Consider the following 26,383-nt stretch of genomic DNA (forward strand, 5'->3'; position numbering starts at 1 on the left):
CAGGAGGGAGGGATAGTTGTAGAGCAGAAGTCCCCAAGAATACGGAGAGAGAAGATGCAAGGCGGCGACGATTTAAATTTCGAGGAGCTCGCTTCCAATCTTTCTACTTACAAGGATCAGCTCCGCGAGGTCTGGTTTATCTAATTCCTGCAAAAAAAAAATTCTGGTAGGATAATTATTGCCCCTAGACACCGAAAAATGTGATTTTGATGTATGTGTCTCGGATTTCGGTGGATCCTGTTTGTTAGGTTTTATTGTATTGAAGAAGACTTTCTGCTACATTTTCTAGGGTTTCTTGATGTATAGCTTGGAGAGAAAAAGAATGTACTGGCAGGAAAATCCTTGATTTGTAGCCCTTTGTCCTCTTTTGATGCACTCAAACGCAATCAGATTTGCTTAGTATATATAGTCACATTAGTGAAGGAACCTAGTGTATAAGGTTCCTGAAAGCGAGGGGAGTTGGAACGTGTGAACTACAAGTCAGAGAGGAAATTTCTACAAGTCTAGGTTCCGCTTTAGCAATCAAGCCTTTTGCAAGTGTTTATATAATTACATTAGAATACACAGTAAAGCCCTACTGTTCATATTTCCCCAATTTTATAGCATTACTTCTATGTTTTATTTTATTCTAATCAATATTTTTGTGGCAAATTTTCTCATGAATTTGCAAGTTTTGCACTGTTGACTGATACAATGATGTCAAAATCTTATTTTGGTACTTAAAACATTAATTATCGAGATGTGCTTATGCCACTATGAGACCTTAGTATTATGGAAGACCTAATGCATATTCTACAACCTGTCTTGCATCAATTCAAAATATGGGTATGCATAATCTATATATTAAGGAGCTGCATCTGCTTAACTGAGCAACACTTGTTGTTTCTGATGATTTTCACTTTTCAATGCATATAGTAATGTCACATAAGTCGTTGACATGAAATCAAATGTTATATTTCCTGAAGCATATAGCTCTAAGAGGAGCACTTTGTTTTGTTTTATTGGCTGTTATAATTTGGAATCATGAAAATCAATTGAGGTCGTGCAATTGCTACGAATGCGGACATTAAATGTTTAATTGGTCTATTAACTTTTTAGGGTTTTGTGATGTGGCAGTTTCTGCCTCTTTTTCTGTTAGTCTTTCATCAAATTTATTAAATAGTTAGGGAATTGCTTGGTTATTACAGTGAGTTCACTTTATATTGTTTCTTTCATTCTGCTTTAAAGTATACATTTGCTTTGCTGGGTCATAGTGGATTATTGTTCTTCCCTTGCTTCTCTTCCTTAAATGCTTAATTTTCTATGCTTACTTGGCCCCTTTCTCTTTCTTCTCTTTCTACAATTACTTTTTGGCTCCTTTGTGTGTATGTGCTTGTTTGTCCTCTCTTTTACTTTATATTCTTCAAACATATTTGTGATTCATGTTATTTGGTACTCATCACTATTTATTTCATTGTTCAGATTAGAAAACTATTGGCTGATGATCCTGGAAACTCTGAATATGAAGATATGGAGAAGGAGCTTGAAGAGGTGAGTTCCACTGAAGCTTGATAATAAAATGAAAGCATCTTATCTGTGATTCATGATGGATGCCGTGCTATTGACTGCTTATGATGCTATGTTTAGTCATTGTGATTCTTAATCCATCATATAGCTAAATAAATATAGTAATTATGTTACAATTTTTTGCTACTTTTGGCATATGTTCTTTTTCAAGGTGCCATGAGATTCTTAAAGGATGGTAGCATATTCTTGGTTGCATGATGTTTAAGGGTTTTGTTGAGAATTTTAGATTCTCTTAACACCTTGAAAGGTGAGAAGGGTTATTTGATTAAAAATAGCTCTTGTTTGAAGAATCAGGAGCTATGGGCAATCATGACCTGAGAAGCAAAAGATGTATGTAAAAAATTGCCTTGATACATCATATTTTTTATCTTGGTTCTTTGCAGGTTTTCTCTTTCATGATGACAGATGGCTTGTCTAATGCCTGCTTAAATCTCCTGATTTCGCATGATCATGCTGCTATTCTAAGTTTGGAGTTTTAGTTCTTAATTTGTATTGTGCCACTGACAGTTTCATGCTTTTGTTGGCTGAAGATAATTTACTATGGAAAATGCAGGTTATTGCTTTGACAGAGGAGCTTCTGACAACTGCAAAGCCAACAGATGCACGTCAGCATCACACTGATGTATCTTTCAGTGGTCATTTTGGTGGAACATCTCATTCCAAGGTAGCAAGTTCCTTCCTAATGGCTCCCTAACTACATCATATTGATTTGTTAGAGTTTAATCCTAAAGTTGGTCCATGCTAAATTTATCTGAAAACATGATCATTGATCTTTTCCATCATTTTCTTACATGTGGACGGAGTTTTGCCCCTTGTATATTTGTTTAAAAAATTTTAATTGTGTGTTACATTTGTGAACTTTTTTGTTTATCCTGCTGTTTTATTCTTTTCTAAATTGGCTTCTTATTTCTAGGCATCATCTGAACAATCTCAACCATACGGAAGTTTTACTGTTGGTACCAAAGTTCAAGCAGTTTGGAGTGAAGATGGGGAATGGTACGTATGCTATGGTATATGCAATTTGGTTATTATGTTATTTTTTCAGTTGTTTCATTTTTTCTCCTTTTTGTTGATTAGCTGAATTTTTAGGTACAATGCAATAATTGATGCTATTACTCCTAATGGATATTATGTCTCCTATGATGGGTGGGGAAACAAGGAGGAGGTATGCAAATTTCCAGATTTTCCTGAATCATCCATCCTTGTCATTTGTGGATATTCTTCTGGGCAAGTCCATTATTGGTGGATAGTTAATAAGACAGGAGTTTAGAACTTGATTGAAAACCCAATTTAGAGGATTAAGGAATAGATGATACTACATATTGCTAATCATCCCACATTGATTATATTTTGGCCACTAATCATCTGCTATCTTTTTTCTTGCATATATTTTGATGAGTTCCTTGTATATTTAATGTTCTTAAAGCATTTGTATATATATTTTTTATCATGAAGTCCTGTTAGTCTTGTGTTTCTTTACCTTTACCTTTGCCTTGGCATTGCTTCTTTTCATTGTTATTTGGGCACTTGCTGGCTCAAATTTGTCTTTGGACTACATTAAATAAATATGAATGTTCTACAAGTAGATAAACATTCAGTGCAGCAAAGAGATTCTGATGTTTTAAGGCAAATAGATAATTGTTATCTAGCACAAGCATTTGAGATTTTAGCGAATCTTATACAAACATTCATTTTGTATTTCTTTGTGTTTTTTGTTACTGCTGGCTGCTGAAGACACTTGAATTGTTGCTTGAGATAAAGATAAAAGGTTCAAGAGAATTTTTTATGCTAATATAAACGTGAAAATCTTCTTAAAAGTTTCTTTCCCTCTTAGTGCATGATGTGTACTAAATTGAAACTCTACTCTTAAAATTTTTTCACTTAATAAGAGAAATCAATAACATTCCTATAATCATCACTCTTTCACTGGGTTATTCATTAATACACCTAGTCAAAATTTTCATGCTTCATTGCCAAATTTCTGTGTCTACTATTGGTGATTCATAAACTTGTGACAATTGGCACCTTCTTGCCAATCTCCTTTCTTGCAGGTTTCTCTCCATTTTTTCTTCCATTTTGCCCTTTTCTTATCTTCTGCTGCAAATTGCAGATACAATAAATTTATATTTAACGGTGTAACGTGACCAATGTGCGAGTAGTCTTTGCAAATGTTTTGCGTAACTAAACTTAACAGAGTACACTAGCTTGTTTGAAAAATATAAGGAATGTGGAGTAACATAACTATCCTTTCCCAGTTATACCCTTTTTCTGTCTTATGATGTGACAGTTTCCTGATTCATGATGATTGACTGATGCTACATTCAGGTGGATCCTGCTAATGTTAGGCCAGTGGAAGAGGGAGATGCTTTATTAGAAGCTGAACGAGAAGCTGAAGCAACCAGACAAGCCATTAAAAGGAAAATTGCACAAGCTGCTATTACTGATTTCCAAGCACGAACTTTGCCTGCTAAACTCCGGATTGATCCCAATGACCCCGAAGATATTGTGAGTTACCTGCTGATCGTAATTTTATGGAAATTATAACCGAGTAATTTGATATTTCCTACTTGTGCTTATACTCTGCTTCCACTCACTATTTTTTTTCTCATTATTATGGTCTGTACTTTATCGGTATGATCTTGTTTTCTTAAGCCACATCAAGCAAAAACCTTGCTGTCACCAAGCACAATTTTGGTTTTCTTGTTATTGACTCGACTTGTTTTGCTCTCTAATTGTGTGGTGCAGCAGTTAAGATACATTTCTTGTAGAAGTAAATATAACTTACTGATGGGATAAATTTAATCTGTTTGTAATAAAACCTTATCTTCTAAGCACAATAGGTTTTATATGAATCATCTAGCTGTGAGGGAGCCAAATTCAATTGTGGTTGAGCTGTATTTTCCAAGAATGTAGGGTGATTACTGATCAAAGGTTCATGCCTTTTTGTTCCTCCTTGCAAATTGATGCATTCTAGTGTTCTTCCTTACAAATTGATGCATTCGAGTATGTATTGGCAGAAAGCTGCGAAACGCAAGAAAATACACGCGTTCAAGTCGAAGGTCCGAAGTGAACAGCTTGAAGTTGCACAAAATAAGCGGCAGAACTCATGGCAGCAATTCCAATCCACCAAAGGAAAAACTAAGAAGGTAAATGTGGACATTATTTTCATTTATCATTCCCACACCTCTATGTTTCGAGATTATATACATCTGCTTTCTGGCTGAAGTCTACCTTCTATGACAAATTTTGACTTCCATCGGTCGGTCGCAGATTGGGTTCTTCTCAGGTCGGAAGCGAGAAAGTATCTTCAAGTCCCCCGATGATCCTAGTGGTAAGGTTGGTGTTACTGGCAGTGGAAAGGGACTGACAGAGTTCCAAAAAAGAGAGAAACACTTGCATCTCAAGGGAGGCATGGTGGATGCAGAGGAATAGGCATCTCATAGTAATCATCCAAAAGGAGGGTTCAATTCGATTAGAAATCATATCGACAGCAGTTTTAACATAACTCGATACTCATTTTCAGTGTATTTCTCTGTTGCATTTCAAAAGCAAAATCACTAGAAATACTCTGTAAAACATTGGTGTGACAACATAAGTTATGTTTGGATAAGAAAACATTCTATTGTTTCTATCCATTTTACATTTCATCCTGGAATGGACTGACATTTATATTCTTTGGTAGAAGACTTGTAAAATCATTGTGTATGTAAATAACAAATGATTTGGATGAATTAGAGGATATAGATGTTGTTAACTTGGTCTATAATATACTCAAAATCTAAAGTGTCAGGGCCACACTGCAAACACACATCTGAATTAGTTTGAGAGTAGATACAGCATTTTGCTAATCCGGATCCCTAACAGGAACAAAAGATTACCTAACTAGAACCCTAAATTTTAATCACAACTCTAACTAACAAACTATCCAAACAGGCACACAAATAATCAAATTGCTTAAGTTGTCTGCTCCTTGCAGCATGGAATTGGTGTCTGGACACTACTGATGAAGCATCTAAGAACCAGATACATTTGCTGCTTTAGGCTCTAGCCCTCTTGTTGGCACTGCAACTCGGGCACTTGTACTGTTTTATGTGCTCTGCTCGGGCAGGAGTGATCTTCACGCACTTCCCGTGGAACCACTTTTCGCATAAGTCGCAACATATCCAGAACTCGTCGTTGGCATAATTGTCACCGCAGGCACCACATAAAGTGTTCTCGTGATCCTCTTCGTCTTCCTCATCGTCCGCGCTGCTGTCTTCGTCTTCCTTTGGAGGTGGTATCTTTGCCACCTTGGGCTGGGACTCACCCTGTTGAGACGATTTTGCTGTTGGAAATCTGCATATAAATTAGAAGCCACAGAGATTGATGAAAGAACTTACAATGATTTTAGAGCTAGCCTTTCTCTTGCTGCTGCTGTTTGAGGTCTTTTCCTTGGATTGTTTCTTGGCAGTTCCAGTTACAACTTCATATATGGTAGGAAGATTATTGATCATATTAAAAAGTCGCCTCCTGCAGTAGTTGAATGTTAAAACAATCTGAAGTATGAAGTAGAAGGAATTAACCACAGTAACAAAATTATGGGGAATCTGTTACAGTTATACTAAGCATGAAGTGGAAGGGATTAACCATAGTAATCATCAAACAGAGTTCAACAAGTGCTTTCTACGAGAAACTTACGATTAATTTACGAACGGACTTAGGTCACAGCCTTTATTAGTATCATTAAGCTTTCAAACTCACAACTCCTATTATTTAAGGTCAGATAATGAAGAGAAATACAATAAGTTAAGAACAGACACTATACCCAAGATTCAGCATCAAAATGATTTGTGTATGGTCTAATTGTATCACATTAAAAAACAGAAACGTGCCATAAATAAGCAGGATTCAAAAGTCAAGACAAAGGAAGATCAGATGGGGAAAATTCGCATAATCAGTGAGATCACTCTTTGATTGCTGAATATCCAGCCAACATATTCCAAAACCCATGGATCAGCATTGCAGCCCCAAAATGCATTCCGCCACAATGTGGAAGAAAATGTGTGTAAGAATACCTATGATGTTTGACCAACCAACACAAGTATGCAACAGCTACAAAAACAAAAACACCGGTAGATTGCCACCAGTGGATAACATATAGATGAAGACTTGTACTAACTCATCTATGAAAATTTAATAGTAGCAGCACAAGAGTTGTACCTCATCTATCAAAATATAAGAGTAGAAAGCACTGGAAACCCAGTGGCAAGTGAAATGCATTAAGGAATTTACATTTACCATCACAAAGCTAAACAGAAAAGAAAATTTTTCTAAATTAATTAACCGATGGTAATTTGAAGAATCAGTGCAATGAATTCCTGAAAAGAAGGATGATAAAGACCAAACATGGTCCACCAATCTAGAAGCATTTTCCAAACTTGAAAAATCCAGGTGGAGTACAAACTCACAATTTTCAAGCAATTATCTTTTCCAGAAAGATTAGATTGATTAGTAAATATACAAAAAAAAAAATGGGATGAAAAAAATGATGTTCCTAGTTCTCTTAAGGTTTGACATAGTTCAAGCCAGATTAACTTACCTGGATTCCTTGTCGAATCCAAAGCGAGCCCCAAAATAGAAGGCAACAGCAAGTAACCATGCATCACTATGGACTGCAACAAGAGCAAGCCAGTCTTTCTCTTCCATGCCATCTCTTGCAAAGTTAATTCCCAAAGCTGGCTCAGGAAGTTCTGGAGGTACTTCTTCAGCAGGCAAAGTTACTTCCCAAGTCTCATTTGGAAGCCCATAAAGGCATAAGTTCTCCTTTTCTGTAAATACAATCAGGTTATTATAGTCATATTTGACACAATGAATTAGAGATGTTCAGAATGCAATCATAAATTGCAGAGACATCCTGAAACCAGATTCTAAGCTTCTATCTATCCCGGTGTGAAGTAAAAAATCGGTCATATACCATATAGCATGACTTCTAATTGTAGCCTTGCAGGAAGCAAGACATGGTAGATAATAAATCAATCTGAATGAAATAAAAATGACATTTGTGAGCCAATATTGTAAGATCCGTCTACATGTTAGGCCGGCAGTTCAGTTAAAGGTTCAACTGCAGGAATAACTATTCTCAGGGTTTTGCATATATATATATATATAATGGCTGAAAAAGGCTAATTTCAGCTGAATTTCCAGGTATCTTTGAATTTTCTCACTGTTAAAGCCTTCCAAATCATGGGAGATTCTCTTCTTCGCAGCTGCAGTTTCACACATCAATTCACTAGGTAAGACTTCATTGCCTGTCTAGCTATCCAAGCTGGTTGCATACGAGAGCCATTTGGCTCACCTGATATGCTAGTAATCACTAAATTATGATGTTCCCTATAGGACATCTTTGCATTTGGGCCTTCCTTCTTTATAAGTCTATCGATGTTTGATCCCAGACAATCCGAGATAACAATTTAGCAGTTTGCTATTGCTCTTGATCCTTGCATTGATTTTCAATTCTTGAACCTGACAAGTCAATCACCATTCTTGTGATACCAGACTGTTCAATTTCCCAAAGTAACATGAACATTAGCCTTTTACTATATATAAAACTTAATTTGTGTCAACTGGATCACAAGTATGAAAATCACAATTTTGTGTGATATTAAGTCTTTAGATTTATTATCTTATAATCAAGGTGTTGTTAAGGCTAAATTTTGTTTAATATAATAGCCAATTTGTGCTTGGAGAAGAGTCCTCATGCATTTAGCAAACTAAATATTAGAAAACATGAGCCTCCAGAATGCAATATAGTTACCAGGCCACAAGTAAAAAATCATACCATAAAGCTTAGTGACTCAACAATAAAGATGAAATATCTAGAAGTTTCACTTGGATTTGGGTCAAAGTTGAACCTTCAGACATGAGGGTAAATTGGCTAGATGACCGACTCTATTTCTTCTCGTTTCTGTTCTCTTGGACATCTAGCCAGACCTTGGAGGTCTTGTAACTGTGTCTGTATACAGAGTAGATTTAAAATAGAAAGATGTGAGATAATTTGAAAGAGTATTGAGAACTCTTGTAGTGTGATGCATCATGTTTGAGTGTCAGAGTTTGTCTTCCATTCAGAAAATTAGATGGCATGTCCTCATCTTCAGTGAATAGATTCAGTCTAGTCTAGGCTGAATAACGTAAGCTCAACTTAGTTTACTTGTTTATGGTTGACTCTCATAATTCTACATCTTTTGAACCTTCTGGTAATTCTGTGCACCTCAAGACTAATAATTTGACCTAACATATTCTCAAACATCCCTCAAGAAAATAAAATCAAAAAGGTCCCAATCGGCAGGTTTACCTATCATCACCTGAGAGTTCATATCCAACGAATTGAGTTAAGCAGACTCTGTTGTGTTTGATTTATTGTGAGAATCAAAGTCATCATTGGAAATGGAAATATAATGAAATTATAGCAGAATGATCAAGTCACTAGCATATTTGGCTCATCTACTATGAAAATGGAATTCATTTCCAAAATATATCTGCATAATTTCATGTTTGGAAATCCTGCACAAGATATAACTATACAATTAATATATACTATTTTAAATTTCATGTGTTTTAAAGCAATTTTCGTATATTTATGATTTATGACATGATATTACATAATTGAAAACAAGACATTATTGTTGTCTCAATCATCTCAGTTTCACTTTGTAAGCATGTTCAGTGAAGCATGCGTCTTATCAGGTAGTCGTGTACTAATAATTTCTAGTTTGTTTTCATTCTTATCTGTTAAGCATTTTTCAGTTTTCACGTTATTTTTCTCAGAAAAAAAAAACATGAATCTGACGAACCAGAAGACAAACCCAAACGACAATCCTACTTGAAAACCATCTTAAAAGCATACTAATAAATCAGTTTTACTTTTATAATTCAATTATAACCACAGCTCAATCTTATCGTAAACACAATTAAACAGACTCGAATAGTAGATGAACAAGCTCAAACAAATGGTGCCCAGTATCAGAAAACCAACAGAGGAAACGATAGAGTCCATAATCACCCATTATCTACTGATCAAATAACTAGAGCAAACTCACGAGGTGGAAAAGAACACGAGAATCAAGGATTAAACCCCTTGGAACTAACTGTACGGTAACCCTAACCATATCGAACTGCAATGAAAAAAAAGGAGGAGAACTTGTACCCGGGTCGCACTGCTGATTAAACTTCTCGACATCTGCATCACGAAAAGCAGAAAAAGAAGATTCAATTCGGGCGAAGAGAAAGAAAAACGCAAAACGAGTCAAACAAACCGGTCGGAACTCGAAACGAAGACAGATGCCAAAGCAAAATACCAGTAGTAAGCGCCTTAATCATCCCAGCTCTCCGGCCCCTGAAGTCGCGGAACACCTCCTCAGCAGTGCGAGAGCTGTACGCTCCTCCGCCGCCCGAATCCATCGCCGGAGCCAGGTGCGAGCCTAGGAACCGAGGAATTCGAGAGGGATTTCTCGCTAGAAACGGAGATGGGATTCAAAGGCGGCGCCCGATGGCGAAGAAGAGGAGGAAGCGACCGGGATTTGAAGGCGGAGCTGCGCCTCGTTTCTCCCCTGGGGTTTCATTCTCCGTTCGGTTGACGACAAAGTGAACAAATTTAAGGAGACGAATCCGAGATCGGGGTTTGACCTGATTGAACTCAGGTCAGATCCGAACACGACCAAGATACCGGTCCGACAGACGCGGATGCGAACCGGTCAACGAATCTTTTCCTTCACGTCCAAAATACTTTCTGATAAAGGATTAAAATTATAAAATAATTTGTTATTTAAAAAATATATATATTTCAACTAATTTATTAATAGTTATTTTATTATACTCTTTCAAAACAAATAAATATATGTCCATTAAAATCATAATAAATTTATATTGTTCATAATTTTTTATTAACCGATGAAATAATTGCATCTCTTCTTCAAAAAAAAAAAAAAAAAAAAAAAAAAGAAATTTGTCACCCTAGTTACCTGATACAGTCGATCCTACGATCATCTAAGAAGAGATAAATCAAGACAATAAACTCTTATCAATATAGTGGTACTGTGCCTCCAAAAAATCTCTTAAGAAAATTTTCTAATATGGTACTGTTTCGACGGTAGGACCGATCACTATAAAAAATTTATCCAATACAATTTTAACCCCCGGGGCATAACTGAATTGGTTACACCAAAACAGACTTGCAGAAAAAGATAATAATTCACATAAGTCAAACAATACCCTCCTCCATTGTGAACTTGTGATCAACTGTAATTTTTACATTTTACAAAAAAATAAAGAGGTAAATTAAAAAATTCTCATTTTAAATTCTACCGTCGTAATCAATTCAACTATGACTTAATAAATAATTGCATCTCAAATGATAGTGAAAGTATAATTAACTCTTATAATCTGATTAATTCATCCGATCAAAATTTCTCATGCACTTAAATTAAAAAAAATCCAATCATAAATTCAACCATCAAAATAAATTAAAATATATAAATAAATTTTGTAATATATCCTAAATGAGATTTCAACCCTCGTTTAAGAAACTCCACCTCTTAATTGCAGAGTATTATTACATAATAAATAAAATATGAAAAGAGATGATTTGAACTTAAAGAACAAACAAGTGCCATAGTATATCATCATAATTCTTTTGGGAAAAATCTGTGAGAAGCACAAGATACACTTCTGGGCGATGCTTTTGGGGGAACTAATTATTCATATGAAAGATTTGGGCAACTAATGAGTTACTATCAGAACAAGTAATATACTTGATTCAACCACAGGAAATGCAACTTTAATAGTGGACAAACATTTGAGGAACACAGCTATTTCAGTGTCACTGGTGCACAAAACACAGTTTTAACACAAGTTTTCAGTCAAAACACAATAGTTACTCGCTGCAGAGCCGAATTAACAAATCATCATGACCCATGGTCTCATTCTGTCATCACAGGTTTGTTCTCGCTCGCCTTTGGCCTCTGCTCCTTGGGCTTCTGCTCTTCAGATTTCCTATTTCAGGCAAAAGATATCGATTGTGTCATCTGATGTTACGTGAGGAACTCAAAATGTGAGAATGGAAAATTGTAGAATGTTGCTACACTACCACCTGGATAAAACTATAAGCAATTTTCTGATGATCTTGGGATTTTACAAAAGTAATAAACTGGTCAACAAATACTGCATATATATTCCACAATAAATGATTTTCTAACACAAAAATGCTTAAAGGATTAGTGCATGAGACTTGAAATGAAATTCGGGATGATAGTTAGGTTACAGGTACATCCAGAGTATTGGTCAGCCTTATGCAGCAGACATACAGCAGTTGAGAAACATGAGAAAACGAGGACTGTATTCATTAGAGATCCAGATATTGTCATGCTAAGCTAACTTACATTATGTTGCTTTGCAGTGGAAATTATATTTTATGATTGTTAAATTGGCAATAGTTGAACCTCGACAGTTCATCTGATATAGGGATTTTGGTCATACAAAACTGAGACTTAATGAGATCGTAGGGTACAAGAGTCAACCCTCGATAGACATCACAATTTCAGAAATAATAGAGGCCGCAATAGTAACAACAAACACATCTTTAAGGCCCACCTGCTTGAGAGTTGAGTGTTCATGTATCTTGTGTTGCCATTAAACTGAAAATAATGATCATCTAGTAAAAATGATTTCAGATAATAAGTCATCTTAAAAACTAATCAATGATATTATATATATCTCAAATCATAATAATAGTAAAGATCCATTAATCACCTTTAAACATGTATCATCTCAACTTATTTTCTTGTATTTTGAAGCTCCAACCAATTGCTCTTAGAAATCAGAATTTTTTTATTCATCCTCTCTAACATCTACCCACATCCATTTTAGCACTTTCACTTTTGTTGCATTAATTTTTTGTTGTATCTGTTACTATCTAAGAGCTCAGAACATAGATCCATAAAGTATGATAATTGTACCATACACGTAAAAAAAATTCCTTTCAGCCGAAGGTAGCACTTTGTGGTTTTAAATGATTGGAATAAGACCCTTTTTCAATCAAGTATCCCTTTTAGCTTTTGTTTCCATTTGATTCTCGGAGAAAAAAAATCCTCAGTATGGATAAAATTGATCTCTTTTGACCAAACGAAAGAATAGCGAATTTTCTTCTTCCATAAACCTAACTCTTTCCTCTACCCTTCTCCTCTACGTATTTCCTACTTCTCTACAGTCTGAGATGAAACACACCATATCTTAAGAGAAATTTAACGATCGGCCGCCAGGTTACGAGCCTTCGAATCTTACATAACTGAGCGCGCTCACGAACCACACAGAAAAATGTTAACATGGCTCGTCACCAGCAACCAAACAAATGTTCACCGAAGCAGCAAAAAGATCTTCAAAGTAAACGAAGAGTTTCAAAGCATATCCCATCGCTCATGGCCATTACCAGCATGAAACCCAAGCCGATGTAATGAAGAAACGGAACTCCGAAGCAAGAAAGCGCAAGAAGCGGGATAACAAAGATAAGCAACGGTACCTCTTATCGGCGGAAGTTCCACCCTTCTGGCTGAGGAAGGAGCGGAAGAGGGTGGAGTTGACGTCGTAGATCATGTCGGCGGCTCCGATTAGGGTTCTTCTCCTGACTCTGATTCGAGAAGAAACCAACCGGAGGCAGACCTAATAAATAGCAAGAAGTGGGAGCCGGTGTGCGTGTTTGACATGGGCCATTCTAGGGCCTTCAGTTGGGTCGTGGGCCCAAACTTATATCTAATATATCTTTTAATAATTTAGAATTGCAATAATAAATACTAGCCTAATATTGAGATGAAAAAATTGCTTAGCATAATTGAATTGATTACGATGAATATGTTGAGCCAAGCTACTCTAGCTACATCTCAATTCGAAAAAAAAGTTCGTTTGAGTTAACGAGTAGCTCGAGCTTGATTTCGAGTTCGAAAATATTATCGAGCCGAGCTCAAGTTTAATTGTATTTATTTCGTGAGCTCGCGAACATATTCGTTTAAAGGTTCACGAACATGTATTATATGTATAAATATATATATTACTATAATTATAAATATTATATATTAACGAATAAAGTTTGAACTAAGCTCGTTTAACTTTTAAATGAGTTATTTTCGAACCAAACTTAAACTAAACTTGTTTAACTTTAAAACGAGCCATTTTAAAATCGAACTGGAGCCGTTTGCGAACTATTTAATTTCATTATGAACCGAGCTTGAGTTTAAGAATTAAAACTCGAATCGAATTCGAATCAAACTCAAACTTAACGAAAACGAATCGGGCTTAAACCTCTTACTATTCAACTAAGCTCGATTCGATTACATCCCTAATGACGGAGCAGAATTGTTGAAGTAGACAAGGATCGAATTTCAACGAAACCGATACAACACCTTTCTCCGTCGTAGTCAACTGCAACTTCTTAATTTACCTTCTCACAAATAATCATGGGACCACTAAGAGTAACGGATTCTACCTTTCTATTGAAGAAAGAGATGAAAAATCTAAAACTATGCAAACATCGATAGTAAAAGAACAAAAATGGCTTCTTTGATTTCATTGATCTGTACACTGATTACAACATGCCTGCAATATCACATAAAAAAAGGCCTCTTAGATTTAGAAAAGAAAGAAAAAAAAAAAGTATAAACTTTACACATCTTTCAACTAAAAGGTTACATAAAATGATTCCTTAGGAAAGGAAAAAAGAAAGAATGTGGAGGGTTTATGTAGACTTGGAATGAAACTATTCTGGACGATGGATTTCACCCATAAGGATGCGATTGCTATGGACTTTGAAACCCAGAAGGGAAGGATCGATCTGCCTGCCTTTCTTTCCCTTCTTTTTGACATTTTTACCGACCGAGCCTGCTTCTGGGTTCTCAAGCTCAGAAATGGACTTTTTGGTGCTCTTCAGCATGTCACTAAATGAAGGTTCACCAATATCTGCATCGCCGCTAGAAGTTCGGTGAAATCTTGTGTCTTGCTTGTTAGAGATTATTAATAACTCAGAAGACAGGGATGCAGAATTACCATCGGAGACTGCTTAGAAAATGATAAAGATATTTATCAATAAAATAAACTAAATTTGAAAGAACCAAATAAACTAAGAAGTTACCCTCAGAATATTCAGCACAAGTAGGATGGTTTGGGCTTGCGGATCGAAAAGAAGTTGAGTCTAACAGTGTGGTATTTGAAGTAGACTGAGGATTACTGCATGTTCGTTCTATGAATTGCTCAGCACCACCGTTTATGGAATCACCAGAAATTCTGAAAAAACAAAAATAGGTTATATATACACATAAACAAGCAAATTTTCAGCCTGCCAGTGCTGAAAATCAAATACAACATATTTGCACCGTTTTCAACCACAATTCATCATCAAGCTGACGAGACAAGCTTACAAAACAAACAAATTTGTGAGGCAAATAGGGTATCCAAGAGCAGCCTATATAATCGAAAATCTTGGCTCCCACTCATCACATTGCAAAGCCACCAAATGGCTTCCAAGGCATGCCAAAAAGAAGTCAGCAATTTTTTGCACTCAGGCAAGAGTAGACAAAACGAACCACAAAAATCATTATTGATCGGGTTGCATGACAATCTAAAATGTTTGTTATTCTTCTTTTAATACATTTCAAAGCAATTAATTAAAGCAACAAACTATACTAAATGAGAATATAATAAAAAGCACCACGAATTGCATTAACTTAATTGCAAATACAAGTTTTGAAAAAAAAATATAATACAAAATACCAAAAGGGGTAATACAAAATACTCATATCTTAGAGCAATTAGTTGTAGCTCCAATAGTTTACAAAATATAAGATACTAGATTGAGATGCAACCAATAGATTTCATAGTGTGAGAACGGTTGAATCAAAAAGGTTGAAAGGTGTAACGAGCAGAGGAATGCCAAAGAAAACTTTTAGTCAAGGAAACAAAAGTGATTTAGTAGATCTGAATATTACTCATGAAATATTTTTGCAGAGTTAACAGACAAGATCCATGTAGACTAACAAAGATGGTGATGATAATAATGATGCTGATGATGACTAATAAATTAAACTCAAACAAACCAAAAGGCCAGAACATATTTTATGCAGAAATGACAACTTGGTCAGAAATTTATAATCATAAAAAAAGCCCAATGCCTCACTTTATTCAGAACTGAGTTATAAGCCTGATTGAATGGACCATAAGGATGAAAGGAAAACCTCAAACATGAACCTTGATAGAGTTTTTGAGAAGTGACCATCGTATTTAGAACTCCTATCGCTAACCCATCCTAATTATTCTTTAAGCTCAATATGGATGGATAAAAAACACAAAACATCAAATACTTCAAGTCAAATTACGAGATAAGCACAATATAAAGTAAAAGTGACAAAACACAATTCCTAGATAGTTCTCTTAAAGCAACCCAACAATGTTATAAGGTTTGCTGTGGTAGCCATCAACCAGTTAAGTACATTACACCATGTCAACAGGGTACTGAAAACTACACCAAGCTAAGTAATAACCTAACCATGCATATGGAAATTAAGATAATATAGCATACTACAGGACAGCCATGACGTCATGTTATTTGGCTTTTGTGAACAAACCTGTTTGTGAAAAAGATCAACTTGCTCACTGCCACAAAGATCAATTATGGAAACAATATGACCAAGAAATTCAAGTCTTGCTTTACAAAAAAGTTACCATGAAGAAGATCTAATCTTGATAATTCCAAAAAATTGCATTCTACTAGATTACACAGTTTTGCAATACAAAAGGAATTGAATTGGCCTATTCTTGAGGAGCAAAAAGAAGAGTTGATGCCATGAGGATTAAGCAAATGAACAATTCCAAGTTGCAAACATGAAGGAAACAAGCATGGTTAAGCTGAATGGAAGAATCCTACCCGAGAGTGGTAAATTAGCTTATGCAAAGTAAAATTAAGCAATTTGAGATTGAATTTTGAATAGTGGCAACCAGATGTTGCTTTAGAGTATGTGAAATATGCATATACATCTAAAATATGAGCTACATAAGCAATCTATTGACTGTCCCTTACAGGAAAAGACTTTAATGTTACGTGACCAAAATAACCCAAGATAATTGCATATAATAGTATATAGTCCATATATTTTATCATGCACAACCACAATCTTAATAAGGCAACTGTAGCTAAATGATTTATACCATACCAAAATTTCCCTATAAAAATTAACAACCACCACCTAAATGGTGAAAACCAAAAGGCCAAAAACAATTGGAACCGCTTCAAACAGAAAAATGTTCCAGCTCATTAATCATCTGCAATTAAACCAGGCATCAACTGACATAAGTTTCTTACATATCATTGGTTATCATCTCCTCCCCACTCTGAAGGATATCAAGACCCATTTGATAATTGTAGAAGTTTAAACCTCCACCTGCCAAATGCACCAAGAAAGTAGCCACATGAATCACTAAGACAACCAAACAGTGAATCCAAAAAGGAAATTGTCAGAGTCAAATTACCAGTTTTTCCAGAGGAATCATGCGTACAAATTTTGCCGATGTTAACCACTTCGCTGTCAAATCCTTGCATAACTCCACTTTCTCTTTCCAGTGCTGATCTATTATTTGAAGTGCTTTTCTGAACTTTCATCCTCTCCTTCTCCTCTTTCACATTGGAGATATCTAGTGTTTGTAAGGAAGCACCACTCATAGAATTCATGAATTTTTCATTTTCAATCAAGTTCATATCAGAGGGGAAAATATTCTGTTCAAGTGATGTAACAGAATCAGAGCTCAGGGTTGATCTCATATTTCTATCGAAGTTATTAGCACTAATTTCCAAATTTTTGTTTACCAGTTGTTCATTTGGTTGCTGCCCATCCAGATAAAGGGAGCAATCCAAGAAAGAACCACCAAGTCCTAATCTATCAGTATTAAGATTAAAATAATTCTCTGATGCAGGTCCACAATAGAGCCTAGATGGATCTCTTCCCTTGAAGGATGATGTAGGAGCAGCATCTGCCAGGGGTATAGGTTCATGAGATTGAAGCATTCCATGATGAAGCAAGTCTCTCATTCCATATTCCAAGCTTCTGTCAATTCCTACATGTGATTCCCACATGTGTGAGTCTCCAGTGGGGAGACCCATGTTGATGCTCCTGTGTTTTTCAGCTTCTATTTGCAGCTGCTTCAGGTGAGATTCCAATAATTCATCAGAGAACTGCCTACTTGGCTCAGGCCAATGCCTCTCTGTTGCATCCATGTGAGATCCAGTGAAATTTTTAAAGATCTGGCTTTGATGAGAATGATCAGTAGAAGGATTCAACTGATCACTAACCCCTTGAATTTGCGTTAAGGCATTCCTGAGTTCCAAGTTTGTCCAAGGAATACCTGCATGCATATGCATGGACATATCAGAAGAATGTGGCTCATGCTCATAGAACCTTCTTTTAGTTGATGGAAAGTCTTGCTGTAGATGACTGGGCAACACCAGTGAAGCACGTCCCTGTGGTATTTGCCGAGTGTCTAATTGGCTAAGCCTAGCAGCATTGTTCTGGTGTGAACTAGCTACTGTCCGAATGAACTGACCAGCTTCATCAACTGCCCAAATTCCACCTTCATGTCTCTCTTCTTCCATGACCGGCAGCTTCCTTAGACCACTGGTGAGATCTCGTCCCGGAAACTGCTGCACCTGCCTCTGCCTTGCATGAGACAGAACCTCCAACAAATCATTGTGATTCTCATGTTGGAAATTCTGTCCTATATTTTCTAGGATAAGTTGTATTAGAGCTGGATCATGATGCACTAACTCTGACTGGTCGAGATTTTGTTGTTGCAGCTCATTCAAGAAATGCTGCCTAAAATGAGCTTGATCAATCATATTCTTGCTGTGAGGATCACTATTTGATTCCCTGAAACCAGGTTCAAGTAATCGATGATGCAATAAATGTTCAAGATGCATCTGCTGTGGTGGTGGTTGTGGCTGTTGTTCATGATGTTGAAGATAATCGTGTAACAATAGCATCTGATTCTCATGCATTTGCTGCTGGCTCTGGTGCAGTTGTTGTTTCTGCAACTGATCAAGTCGAAATAGCTCCTGCTGCAACTGATCAAGTTGCAGCCGCCGCCGCTGCTCAAACTGAAACTTCAGCATGTGCTCTAGATCCCCCATAGGTTGTTGGTTAACAGAATGTTGATGGCGCATAGTTTCATACAATTGTTCTCGTCCAGGCAAGCCAACATTATGATTGGACAGGAAGCGTTGCTGCTGAAGCTGCTGCTCCTGCAATTGCTTCAAGAGCAGATGCTGTTCTAAGACAAAATGGTTTTCATTGGCATCTAATTGTAATAGATCATTTGCATCAAGAACATCATGAATTATATTTGAACTGTGGCTCCTGTACTGGTTCGTCCATGAATCATTGGGCAAGTCACTGAAGGAATTGAAACTTTCTTGATTGTGAATAAATGGGGAAGTATTTCTAGCAAAATCATGGTGGCCAGGGAAATGCTCTGCAGAACCAGCAATAGTTGATGAAAGGGGCAATTTCTTAACAGTCTGTTCTAATTCAGACCACAACAATCCAAGAGGATTTAATTCGCTATCTCTTGGAATGTTGTGACGCACTGAACTAGTATTTCCAATTCCTGTCACCCTGTACTGGTGATCTGTGGTCGACCTTGACGGAGAGATGCTATTAGTAAGCTTTTCTGATTCTTCTTCAATGTAACTTGTGTGCCCACTCCTATACAACACTGCAGATGCAAAGTAAACATAAGAACTACAAAATTTGGTAAAACAAAAGCACATAAAGAAAAATAAATTGCTCCAAAAAAACATACCTTCTGCATCTTGCCCAGGAAAATCATGAAAGAGGTATCCTTCACCACCAACTGTACCTAATGTTTTGTCTGAGCTAGGAAACAATACCTTGGCTTTGTTAAGATATCTGGAGGTTTCAACTTCAGTAACGTCAGGTTGTACAGGACACAGAGAATCCCATGATGGCACTTGTTGTGGCTCATCTGCAGGCAAATACCCAACGGCATGGGCAGCAGAAACAGACCCATCCATGCTTCCCTTTGTATCATATAAATATTCAGATCCTTCACCAAGACATGCAGTAGCGTTACCGTGAAGCCCTACCTTTAAGTGAGGCATAACATCGCCAAGTGGAAGAAAAGGCATGCCTTCAGGAGCGCCCAGTAAACACACTGGTAAATCGATTCCAAAGAAGCCTTGTTCAAACCATGAGATGATGTCTAGACCTAGAAATGGCCCTTGAATATCTCCTTGAGGATCTAAGTAAAACAAACTCAACTCCTCAGGAAGATGGACACCTGCTGGAAGCTTTTGCTTGGCATTATTGTTAGATGCATTGTACAAACTATATGGAGCATTAGATATCACAGAACTGCTATCAGCATTAGCAATGGAATCCTCCTCTTCCGACTTCATATTCTTCAAATTATCTGACTTTCTTGATTGTTTATCAATGTTTAATATTTCAATCTCATTTGAACTCCCATTTGTAACAGAATTATCATGGGGAACATCATGCTCTGCAACCTTTGGGGTCAAACTATTAGGAACCAAATTGATTAGAGAGATGATAGTATCCTCAATCCCTTTGTGGTTAGAATCCAGCTCTGAAATGAGAATAAATTTCCAATTATGGACAATTGTCAAGTGAAGCTTTAAAGAAGTTGGCAAAACATAAGTATGAACATAACCTTTAAGATGCTTTGAAGATTCATTTACACCATGTTTCTTTTCAATCAGGGTCTTGCCTTTATCTAAATTAAAAAGCAAAACAATCATACTTGGCCATAAATGTATCGAGTATAGCATGTTACTCACCTATATCATTCTCACTGCCAGAAACTCCTTGCTCACTTGAACTCACTTCACTGCTTGTGACTTTCCCATTCCAGATATCTTTCAGTAGAACCTTTAAGCCACATTTCAACAAGCATAGTCCATTACAGCAATTATCTCCAGTGAAATAAAACAAAATGTTGAACCAGAAAATTAGATAATATTCGAACAAATGATTGGCAATAAAAAATCTTCTCCTGTTACATATATATGATGCATGTCAAAGTTGCTATAAAGATGAGATAGTACATTGACTAAAATTTCAAATTTTCTCAAGCAAATTATTGTTATGATACAATATACAAAGATGAGATAAATTATAGTACCACTGTAAACAGCCTTCAAATAATCTCTTCTATAATGAAAAAATACACTGTAAACAGCCTTTAACAAAATAAAATGTAAAACTGGAGATGTGGAAACCATAACTTACTTCTTCCTCCTTGTATGGTGTGGCAAAGGCCAAAGGAGCTATAAAACTTGATTCTGTTATTGGAGGGGCATCCTCAAAACCCTCAGGGGTAGCATCAATGATCGACACTATCTGCTTTCTATAAATATCAAGAAGTTTTCCCCTGGGATACTGGAAAAAAGACTTATTTGCTGAAAGTGCACCAACAGGGCCAGCAGCTGAAGACCTGTTAAGCTGCAATCCTGTAACAGATTTGATCTCCCCCTACCACGAGCAAATCCCAAATTTGAACCATCTATACGACCATTTTCCAAACCAAATCCAGGAGCAGCACGGAGCATTGTAGAACCACTGGATTGAATTTCCTGGCGATGACGTGGCCGCCATTTATCACAGGAATCAGACCCAGATAACGGACGGAGGAATGAAGTAAATGATTGTTTTTCAATAAAAATATCTTCTTTCTCAACATCCATCTTTCTCTCTGTCCAAGATTCCTTCTCTTTGTCCTCAGGACCCCACCTCGATGACCATTTTCTATCACGTCGGTTCTCACTCCCTGAATTGCGATTAGGAACTTCATGCAACCTATCAGATGAAGGTAAAATCTTAGACTCGACAACTTCTCTTATAGGAGTATTGTCTGGACGACGGTCACTCTGGAGATTCTCAGCTTCACGATCCCCTTCCTTTTTACGTTCTCTCCTACCAAGCAACAAACTTTCCCTCTCCTCTTCATGCCAACGGCGACAACTTTCGACATCAACTGCATTCCTTCTCCATTCTTTAATATCCTGTGATCCATCCAGACGCCACACATCCTTCTGAATCGAGTCAGTCAAGTTTGCAGAAGATACAGGATTACACAGCCTACTATCCTGCATCATCAGTAGTTATGGAGATCAATATGCTTTCAAAATTAAAACAAGTATGATAATACAAAAAAATTACATGCGCCAATTTCTAGTGATAAGCATTTTTCGGAATGCATGAGTCACATCCAACTGAAAAGTGTTGACAGTATGATAATGGTAAACACTTGTAAAATATCCTGTGTCTCGAATTGAATCAACCAGATTCTGTGTGTTTCCTTCAGTAACTATCAATTAAATTCATGCTGTCTAAAAGGCATATATATATATATATATATATATATATATATATATCAACCCACACAAAAGGGTAAGAGTGAAGAGTTTTGGACAAACAAAATGCAGATAGCAAGGCTAAGCATAATGCACAATGTCATATCCTCCAAATTTACTGAAAGTAGGGTAGAATCGTTCCACAATGCAAATTGTGGCATATTTTATAGCATATAGCCATATACTAATTTAATTGTTTCATGGCTAAAAATGATAAAATAGTTGAAATTCAAGCAATATATCGTATTACTAACCACTGTATAGAAATTAGCTATTTGCCCTAGATATCAGATAACAGTTAGGAAAGAACATGTATAAATAGTTACTGTAATGAAGATAAGAATGCTGTAATGAAGATAAGAATGCTAAGATGGATGTCATCAAAGAAGGGAAAAAATGAAAGAAAAAAAAAACAATTATCCTAGAGCAATTATGTGTACCTCCAAAAAATTGACAAAATGGAGAACAAATTTAGACAATATGGAAATATTTGAAAACATTAAAATATTCTATAATTATCCAAATTACATTTATTAGAATTAAAGAAAACTATTAATATGGTTAGAGGAGATTTAGAAAGATCTGTATACTAGAGATATAGCATTAGTAGGGTCCAATAGCAAAATAAGATCTATGTAACCAACCCTAGAATAGTTCAGGCTCATGTTTTGTTATTGTATATCATACATGGTAATGGTAACAATAACCCAGAATTTGGCAAAAACACAACAACAAGGGCAAGCCGTGAAAACCAACTATATGTGGTTTGCAGAATTAGACAAAAATAAAAGGAAAGACCAAACATCCATCAAATAGATTAGCACAGGAAGAAAATAAAACATTGACAAGGAAAGGTAAACAGGACTCAATACAAATATCATGATTGCCTCGCATTTGAGAAAAAAGTGAAAACTTCAAAACTCAATTCTAAGACATAAACATCTAGATCGCTGATATGGAAGACATTTAACTAGGAAAACCACATAAAACAAAAAATGATATGTCAATATCACCTTGAGAAAATATTTTGATTAATGAGAACTAAAGGTGAACTATAAACAACTGCAAGTTAAGCAAACACAGGATCAAACGAAGTGTCACCACCAGAACATAAATTATTCAAGCCAAACCTTAGTATGTTACAATATATCAGATATATGAAAAAAAAAAAACATGAAACCCACGTTAGACATTAGTAATCAGGCTTCAATTTAACCATTCAAAAGCAAATGAAAATAAAGTAACAAAACTACAAGGTATCTCATTGACATTTCACTGATCATATCTTGTTGATACTTCACAAGATTCTAATTACATGAAATATTCAAATTCATCCAAAACGAGAACAAAACAAGGAAGAAAAAATCAATAAAACAGTTAGGAACATCCACCTTGCTGTCGCTGGGTTTAGTATATAGCCACTGGGGAGACAGAGGAATACTATCATCAGAAGTCATTTGATCTGTGCTAAAGAGAAAATACCATTAGCAAACGAACAAAAGAATTGGAGACTGAGAAATTCAAAAACCAATTATCAGAAGAGTAGCAGACAGAAATGTAACAGTAAGCATGAATGAATACCATGTTTTGTCAATCAGGTGATTGTTATTCAAGGAACTACTTCAAAACAAAGAACACTCAGTTCTACTAAATGGGTAAGCAAAATCGGCAAGCAACCAGATTAGAATGCCAAAATGGTACATTACTTGTTTGTGTTAATCTATATATATACGCATATATACAAAAACACATACATGTATATATTATATACATATGTGCAATGTTAAATAGGTGTCAATCTATTTTGTTGTCACATAGAAATTTTTGGCTTCTTTTGAAAAACCCATCAAAGGTAGCCGCATTCACATAATACAAAACTTAAAGCCTTTTGGTTCTCTCTCTAAACCATTCATGCACTAGGTATTAAATGTTATGCTTAAATTTAATAATAGATTAGTGCAAATAACTATTTTTATGAAATATATTTAATAATTAATTGATTGCTAATAATAATTTTCAGTACAACTCCTCAATAATTAATTAAAAATAATTTTTAATTTAGCTTTAAAGGTTTTTTACTTTCTTGAAACCAAGAAAGTGAGAAATGGATTCAACATATTCTTCATATGTAATTTATCAATTTGTATGCGCATTGATTAATAAATAGGCAGGAAACGAATAAAACAAAGCAACTAAGACAAGCCTTGGAGAGCTTTAACACGTCAGTTCCAAAATACTTTAATTTTTTAGTAGCGAGTGTAAAAATGCTTAATTAGACTTCATTTTTGCTAAGGCATACTCTTCAATGCAGATACAGAAACCTATTATCTACAAAAGGGAAGCACGGTTGTTTCCTTCCAATAGAAAAAATATATCATAGTTTTCACAAAAATAAAAAATAATAATCATTAAAAAAATACGACTACAACAAAATATACCATAATAATCAGCACAAAAGAGCTACCAAATGATTTTTTTATATTTTCAAATAAAAAGTATAGTGGCAGGGACATGTAGCGGTTAGACTGTACGGAACATAACCTTTTCCTACATCGAGGACATCCAAAGGGTTCTTGCCAGCGTCATTTCCACCAACGATAACATCTGGCAAGCAAAGAAGCTCCATTCAGTAAAGAAAAAAAGGCCCTTCCATCTTTAACACAAGTCGGGGGCATAATCAAGATGATCAACAAAGATGAAAACAGTACATACGTACAAAAATAATAATTTGTGCCCTGGGAAATAACAATACCTCACAGTCACAAATAAGAAAATGAAAATAAAAATTGTTCAAAAAAAAATTGTCGTTGATAACTTGATATATATATAAACTGCGACGACAACACGACGGCGACCCGAGCATGAACGAAATCCTGAGGCTGCTTATCCACATCGGCAGATATTCAAATCGACCCATTCGGACCAGTAAAAAGGAGTTCGGGAAAAAAAATGACACGAGAAGAAGCATCGAAGGACCACCTTTCCCGGCCCAAGCATCGCCCGCTGACTTCGAGGGGAAGAGATCCTCAGGAAGATCCATGCCGCCACTCGACATCCGCACCGAACAGGTCAGGGATCGAGGCTGCGAACGCCGAATTAGGGTTTCAGAGGGCTACGGCGCAGGAGAGAGTGACGGACCCAACGAGAGGCGATCCAAGAGGAGGGAGAGCTTCGAGAGCAAGGATTCGGATTAGGGAAAAGTGGATTGAGATCGGTAGGGCTTCGATCGAGTGTAGTAGACTGCAGAGTGGATGATTCCTCCAACTAACAACAGCCAGCAGAGTGGGAGCGACCGCGATAAAGACGCGGATCGAGAAGGACTGAAAGAAAGAGCAAGCGTAGAGAGAGAGAGAGGAGAGAGAACGCACTTTATAATTCAGGATTTCCAGGGCAAACTTGGGGAGGGGAGCAAAAATAAAATAAAATAATTGCATTATCCTGATTTTTATTAAAAAAAACATGATTTAAATATTTTAGAAAAAAAAAACGAAGTAGGTTTCATTTTAATTTTTTATTAAAGAATACTCCACTGAATATATAATTATTCAACTATTATTCATTAAACCATTTCTATTATTATTTCTTTTTCACTTAAATCTTGAAGTATTATTATAATATACAACAACAAACAACACAATAGCCTTATCAGACGCCTAATATCTTTTTCATTGAGCTCTATCTCCTATTATATCATCATTTATATTTAAATAAATTTCTGTAAATATATAGTACCTTGGACTCGTTTGATATGCGTATTTGTTATAGTTTCACACCGCCTAACTGGAGCATTTATCGGTCGTCTAAGTACATTTCATTTTAAATTTTTATTAAAGAATACTCCACTAAATATATAATTTTCAACTATTATTCATTAAACCATTTCTATTATTATTTCATTTTTTCAACTTAAATCTTGAAGTATTATTATAATATATACATATTTATTTCAGTAAAAAATGAAATCATCAACCATTCAACAGTCGATCTCACGATCATCCATAAAGAGATAAATAAAAAAATTATAATTGACCATTATGAGGAGAACATTGCCTAATATATACATATTCATAATTGTTACAATTGACCTATCAAATATTAGAAATGTATTATAATAGTTATTATTTTATAATTATTATAATTGAACTGTCACATAGTTAAACAATTATTATTTAAGTATTTATTACACAATTATATTAGTTACAAACTCATAGTTGTTACAATTATAAATATTAAAAAAAATTTGAAAAGTTATAATTTTTATTTCAAATTGAACTACGGGGCACACAATATATCAGATCAAAACTTGTTTAGAAATTTATATTTATTACTAGGTCTAACCTATAATGATCGAGTCTCAAATCC

At 35.7% G+C, this 26,383-nt stretch overlaps 4 protein-coding genes across 4 annotated transcripts; 1 reads left to right on the forward strand and 3 right to left on the reverse strand.

Annotated features, from left to right (window-relative positions):
- LOC141845509 (uncharacterized) lies at positions 1–5,213 on the forward strand. The gene is made up of 8 exons (XM_074733565.1): positions 1–129; positions 1,462–1,530; positions 2,120–2,230; positions 2,480–2,562; positions 2,656–2,731; positions 3,892–4,071; positions 4,584–4,712; positions 4,837–5,213. Exons 1-8 carry the CDS (start codon positions 55–57, stop codon positions 4,996–4,998), a joined length of 885 nt encoding a protein of 294 aa, XP_074589666.1. The 5' UTR covers positions 1–54; the 3' UTR covers positions 4,999–5,213.
- Positions 5,214–5,337: 124 nt separating this feature from the next.
- On the reverse strand, positions 5,338–10,155 carry LOC141845510 (PHD finger protein ALFIN-LIKE 8-like). The gene is made up of 5 exons (XM_074733566.1): positions 9,900–10,155; positions 9,749–9,781; positions 7,145–7,373; positions 5,946–6,075; positions 5,338–5,873 (listed from the first exon to the last, which is right to left on the reverse strand). Exons 1-5 carry the CDS (start codon positions 10,000–10,002, stop codon positions 5,604–5,606), a joined length of 765 nt encoding a protein of 254 aa, XP_074589667.1. The 5' UTR covers positions 10,003–10,155; the 3' UTR covers positions 5,338–5,603.
- A 1,196-nt stretch (positions 10,156–11,351) lies between these two features.
- Positions 11,352–13,240, reverse strand: LOC141845511 (wound-induced basic protein). The gene is made up of 2 exons (XM_074733568.1): positions 13,115–13,240; positions 11,352–11,592 (listed from the first exon to the last, which is right to left on the reverse strand). The coding sequence occupies exons 1-2, from the start codon at positions 13,186–13,188 to the stop codon at positions 11,520–11,522; spliced, it is 147 nt and encodes a 48-aa protein (XP_074589669.1). The 5' UTR covers positions 13,189–13,240; the 3' UTR covers positions 11,352–11,519.
- An 886-nt stretch (positions 13,241–14,126) lies between these two features.
- LOC141845100 (uncharacterized) lies at positions 14,127–25,328 on the reverse strand. Its single transcript, XM_074733145.1, is given in 13 exon segments — positions 14,127–14,640; positions 14,717–14,868; positions 16,940–17,018; positions 17,107–17,350; positions 17,441–19,341; positions 19,429–20,235; positions 20,320–20,382; positions 20,447–20,537; positions 20,898–21,127; positions 21,130–21,754; positions 23,413–23,483; positions 24,563–24,625; positions 25,001–25,328. Coding segments are annotated over 13 exon segments (4,698 nt in total). The 5' UTR covers positions 25,077–25,328; the 3' UTR covers positions 14,127–14,344.
- Between the last annotated feature and the right edge of the window lie 1,055 nt (positions 25,329–26,383).

The sequence above is a fragment of the Curcuma longa genome, chromosome 14, assembly GCF_044706935.1.
Source record: "Curcuma longa cultivar G26 ecotype Majalengka, Jawa Barat chromosome 14, ITB_CL_G26_1.1, whole genome shotgun sequence".
NCBI lineage: Eukaryota > Viridiplantae > Streptophyta > Magnoliopsida > Zingiberales > Zingiberaceae > Curcuma > Curcuma longa.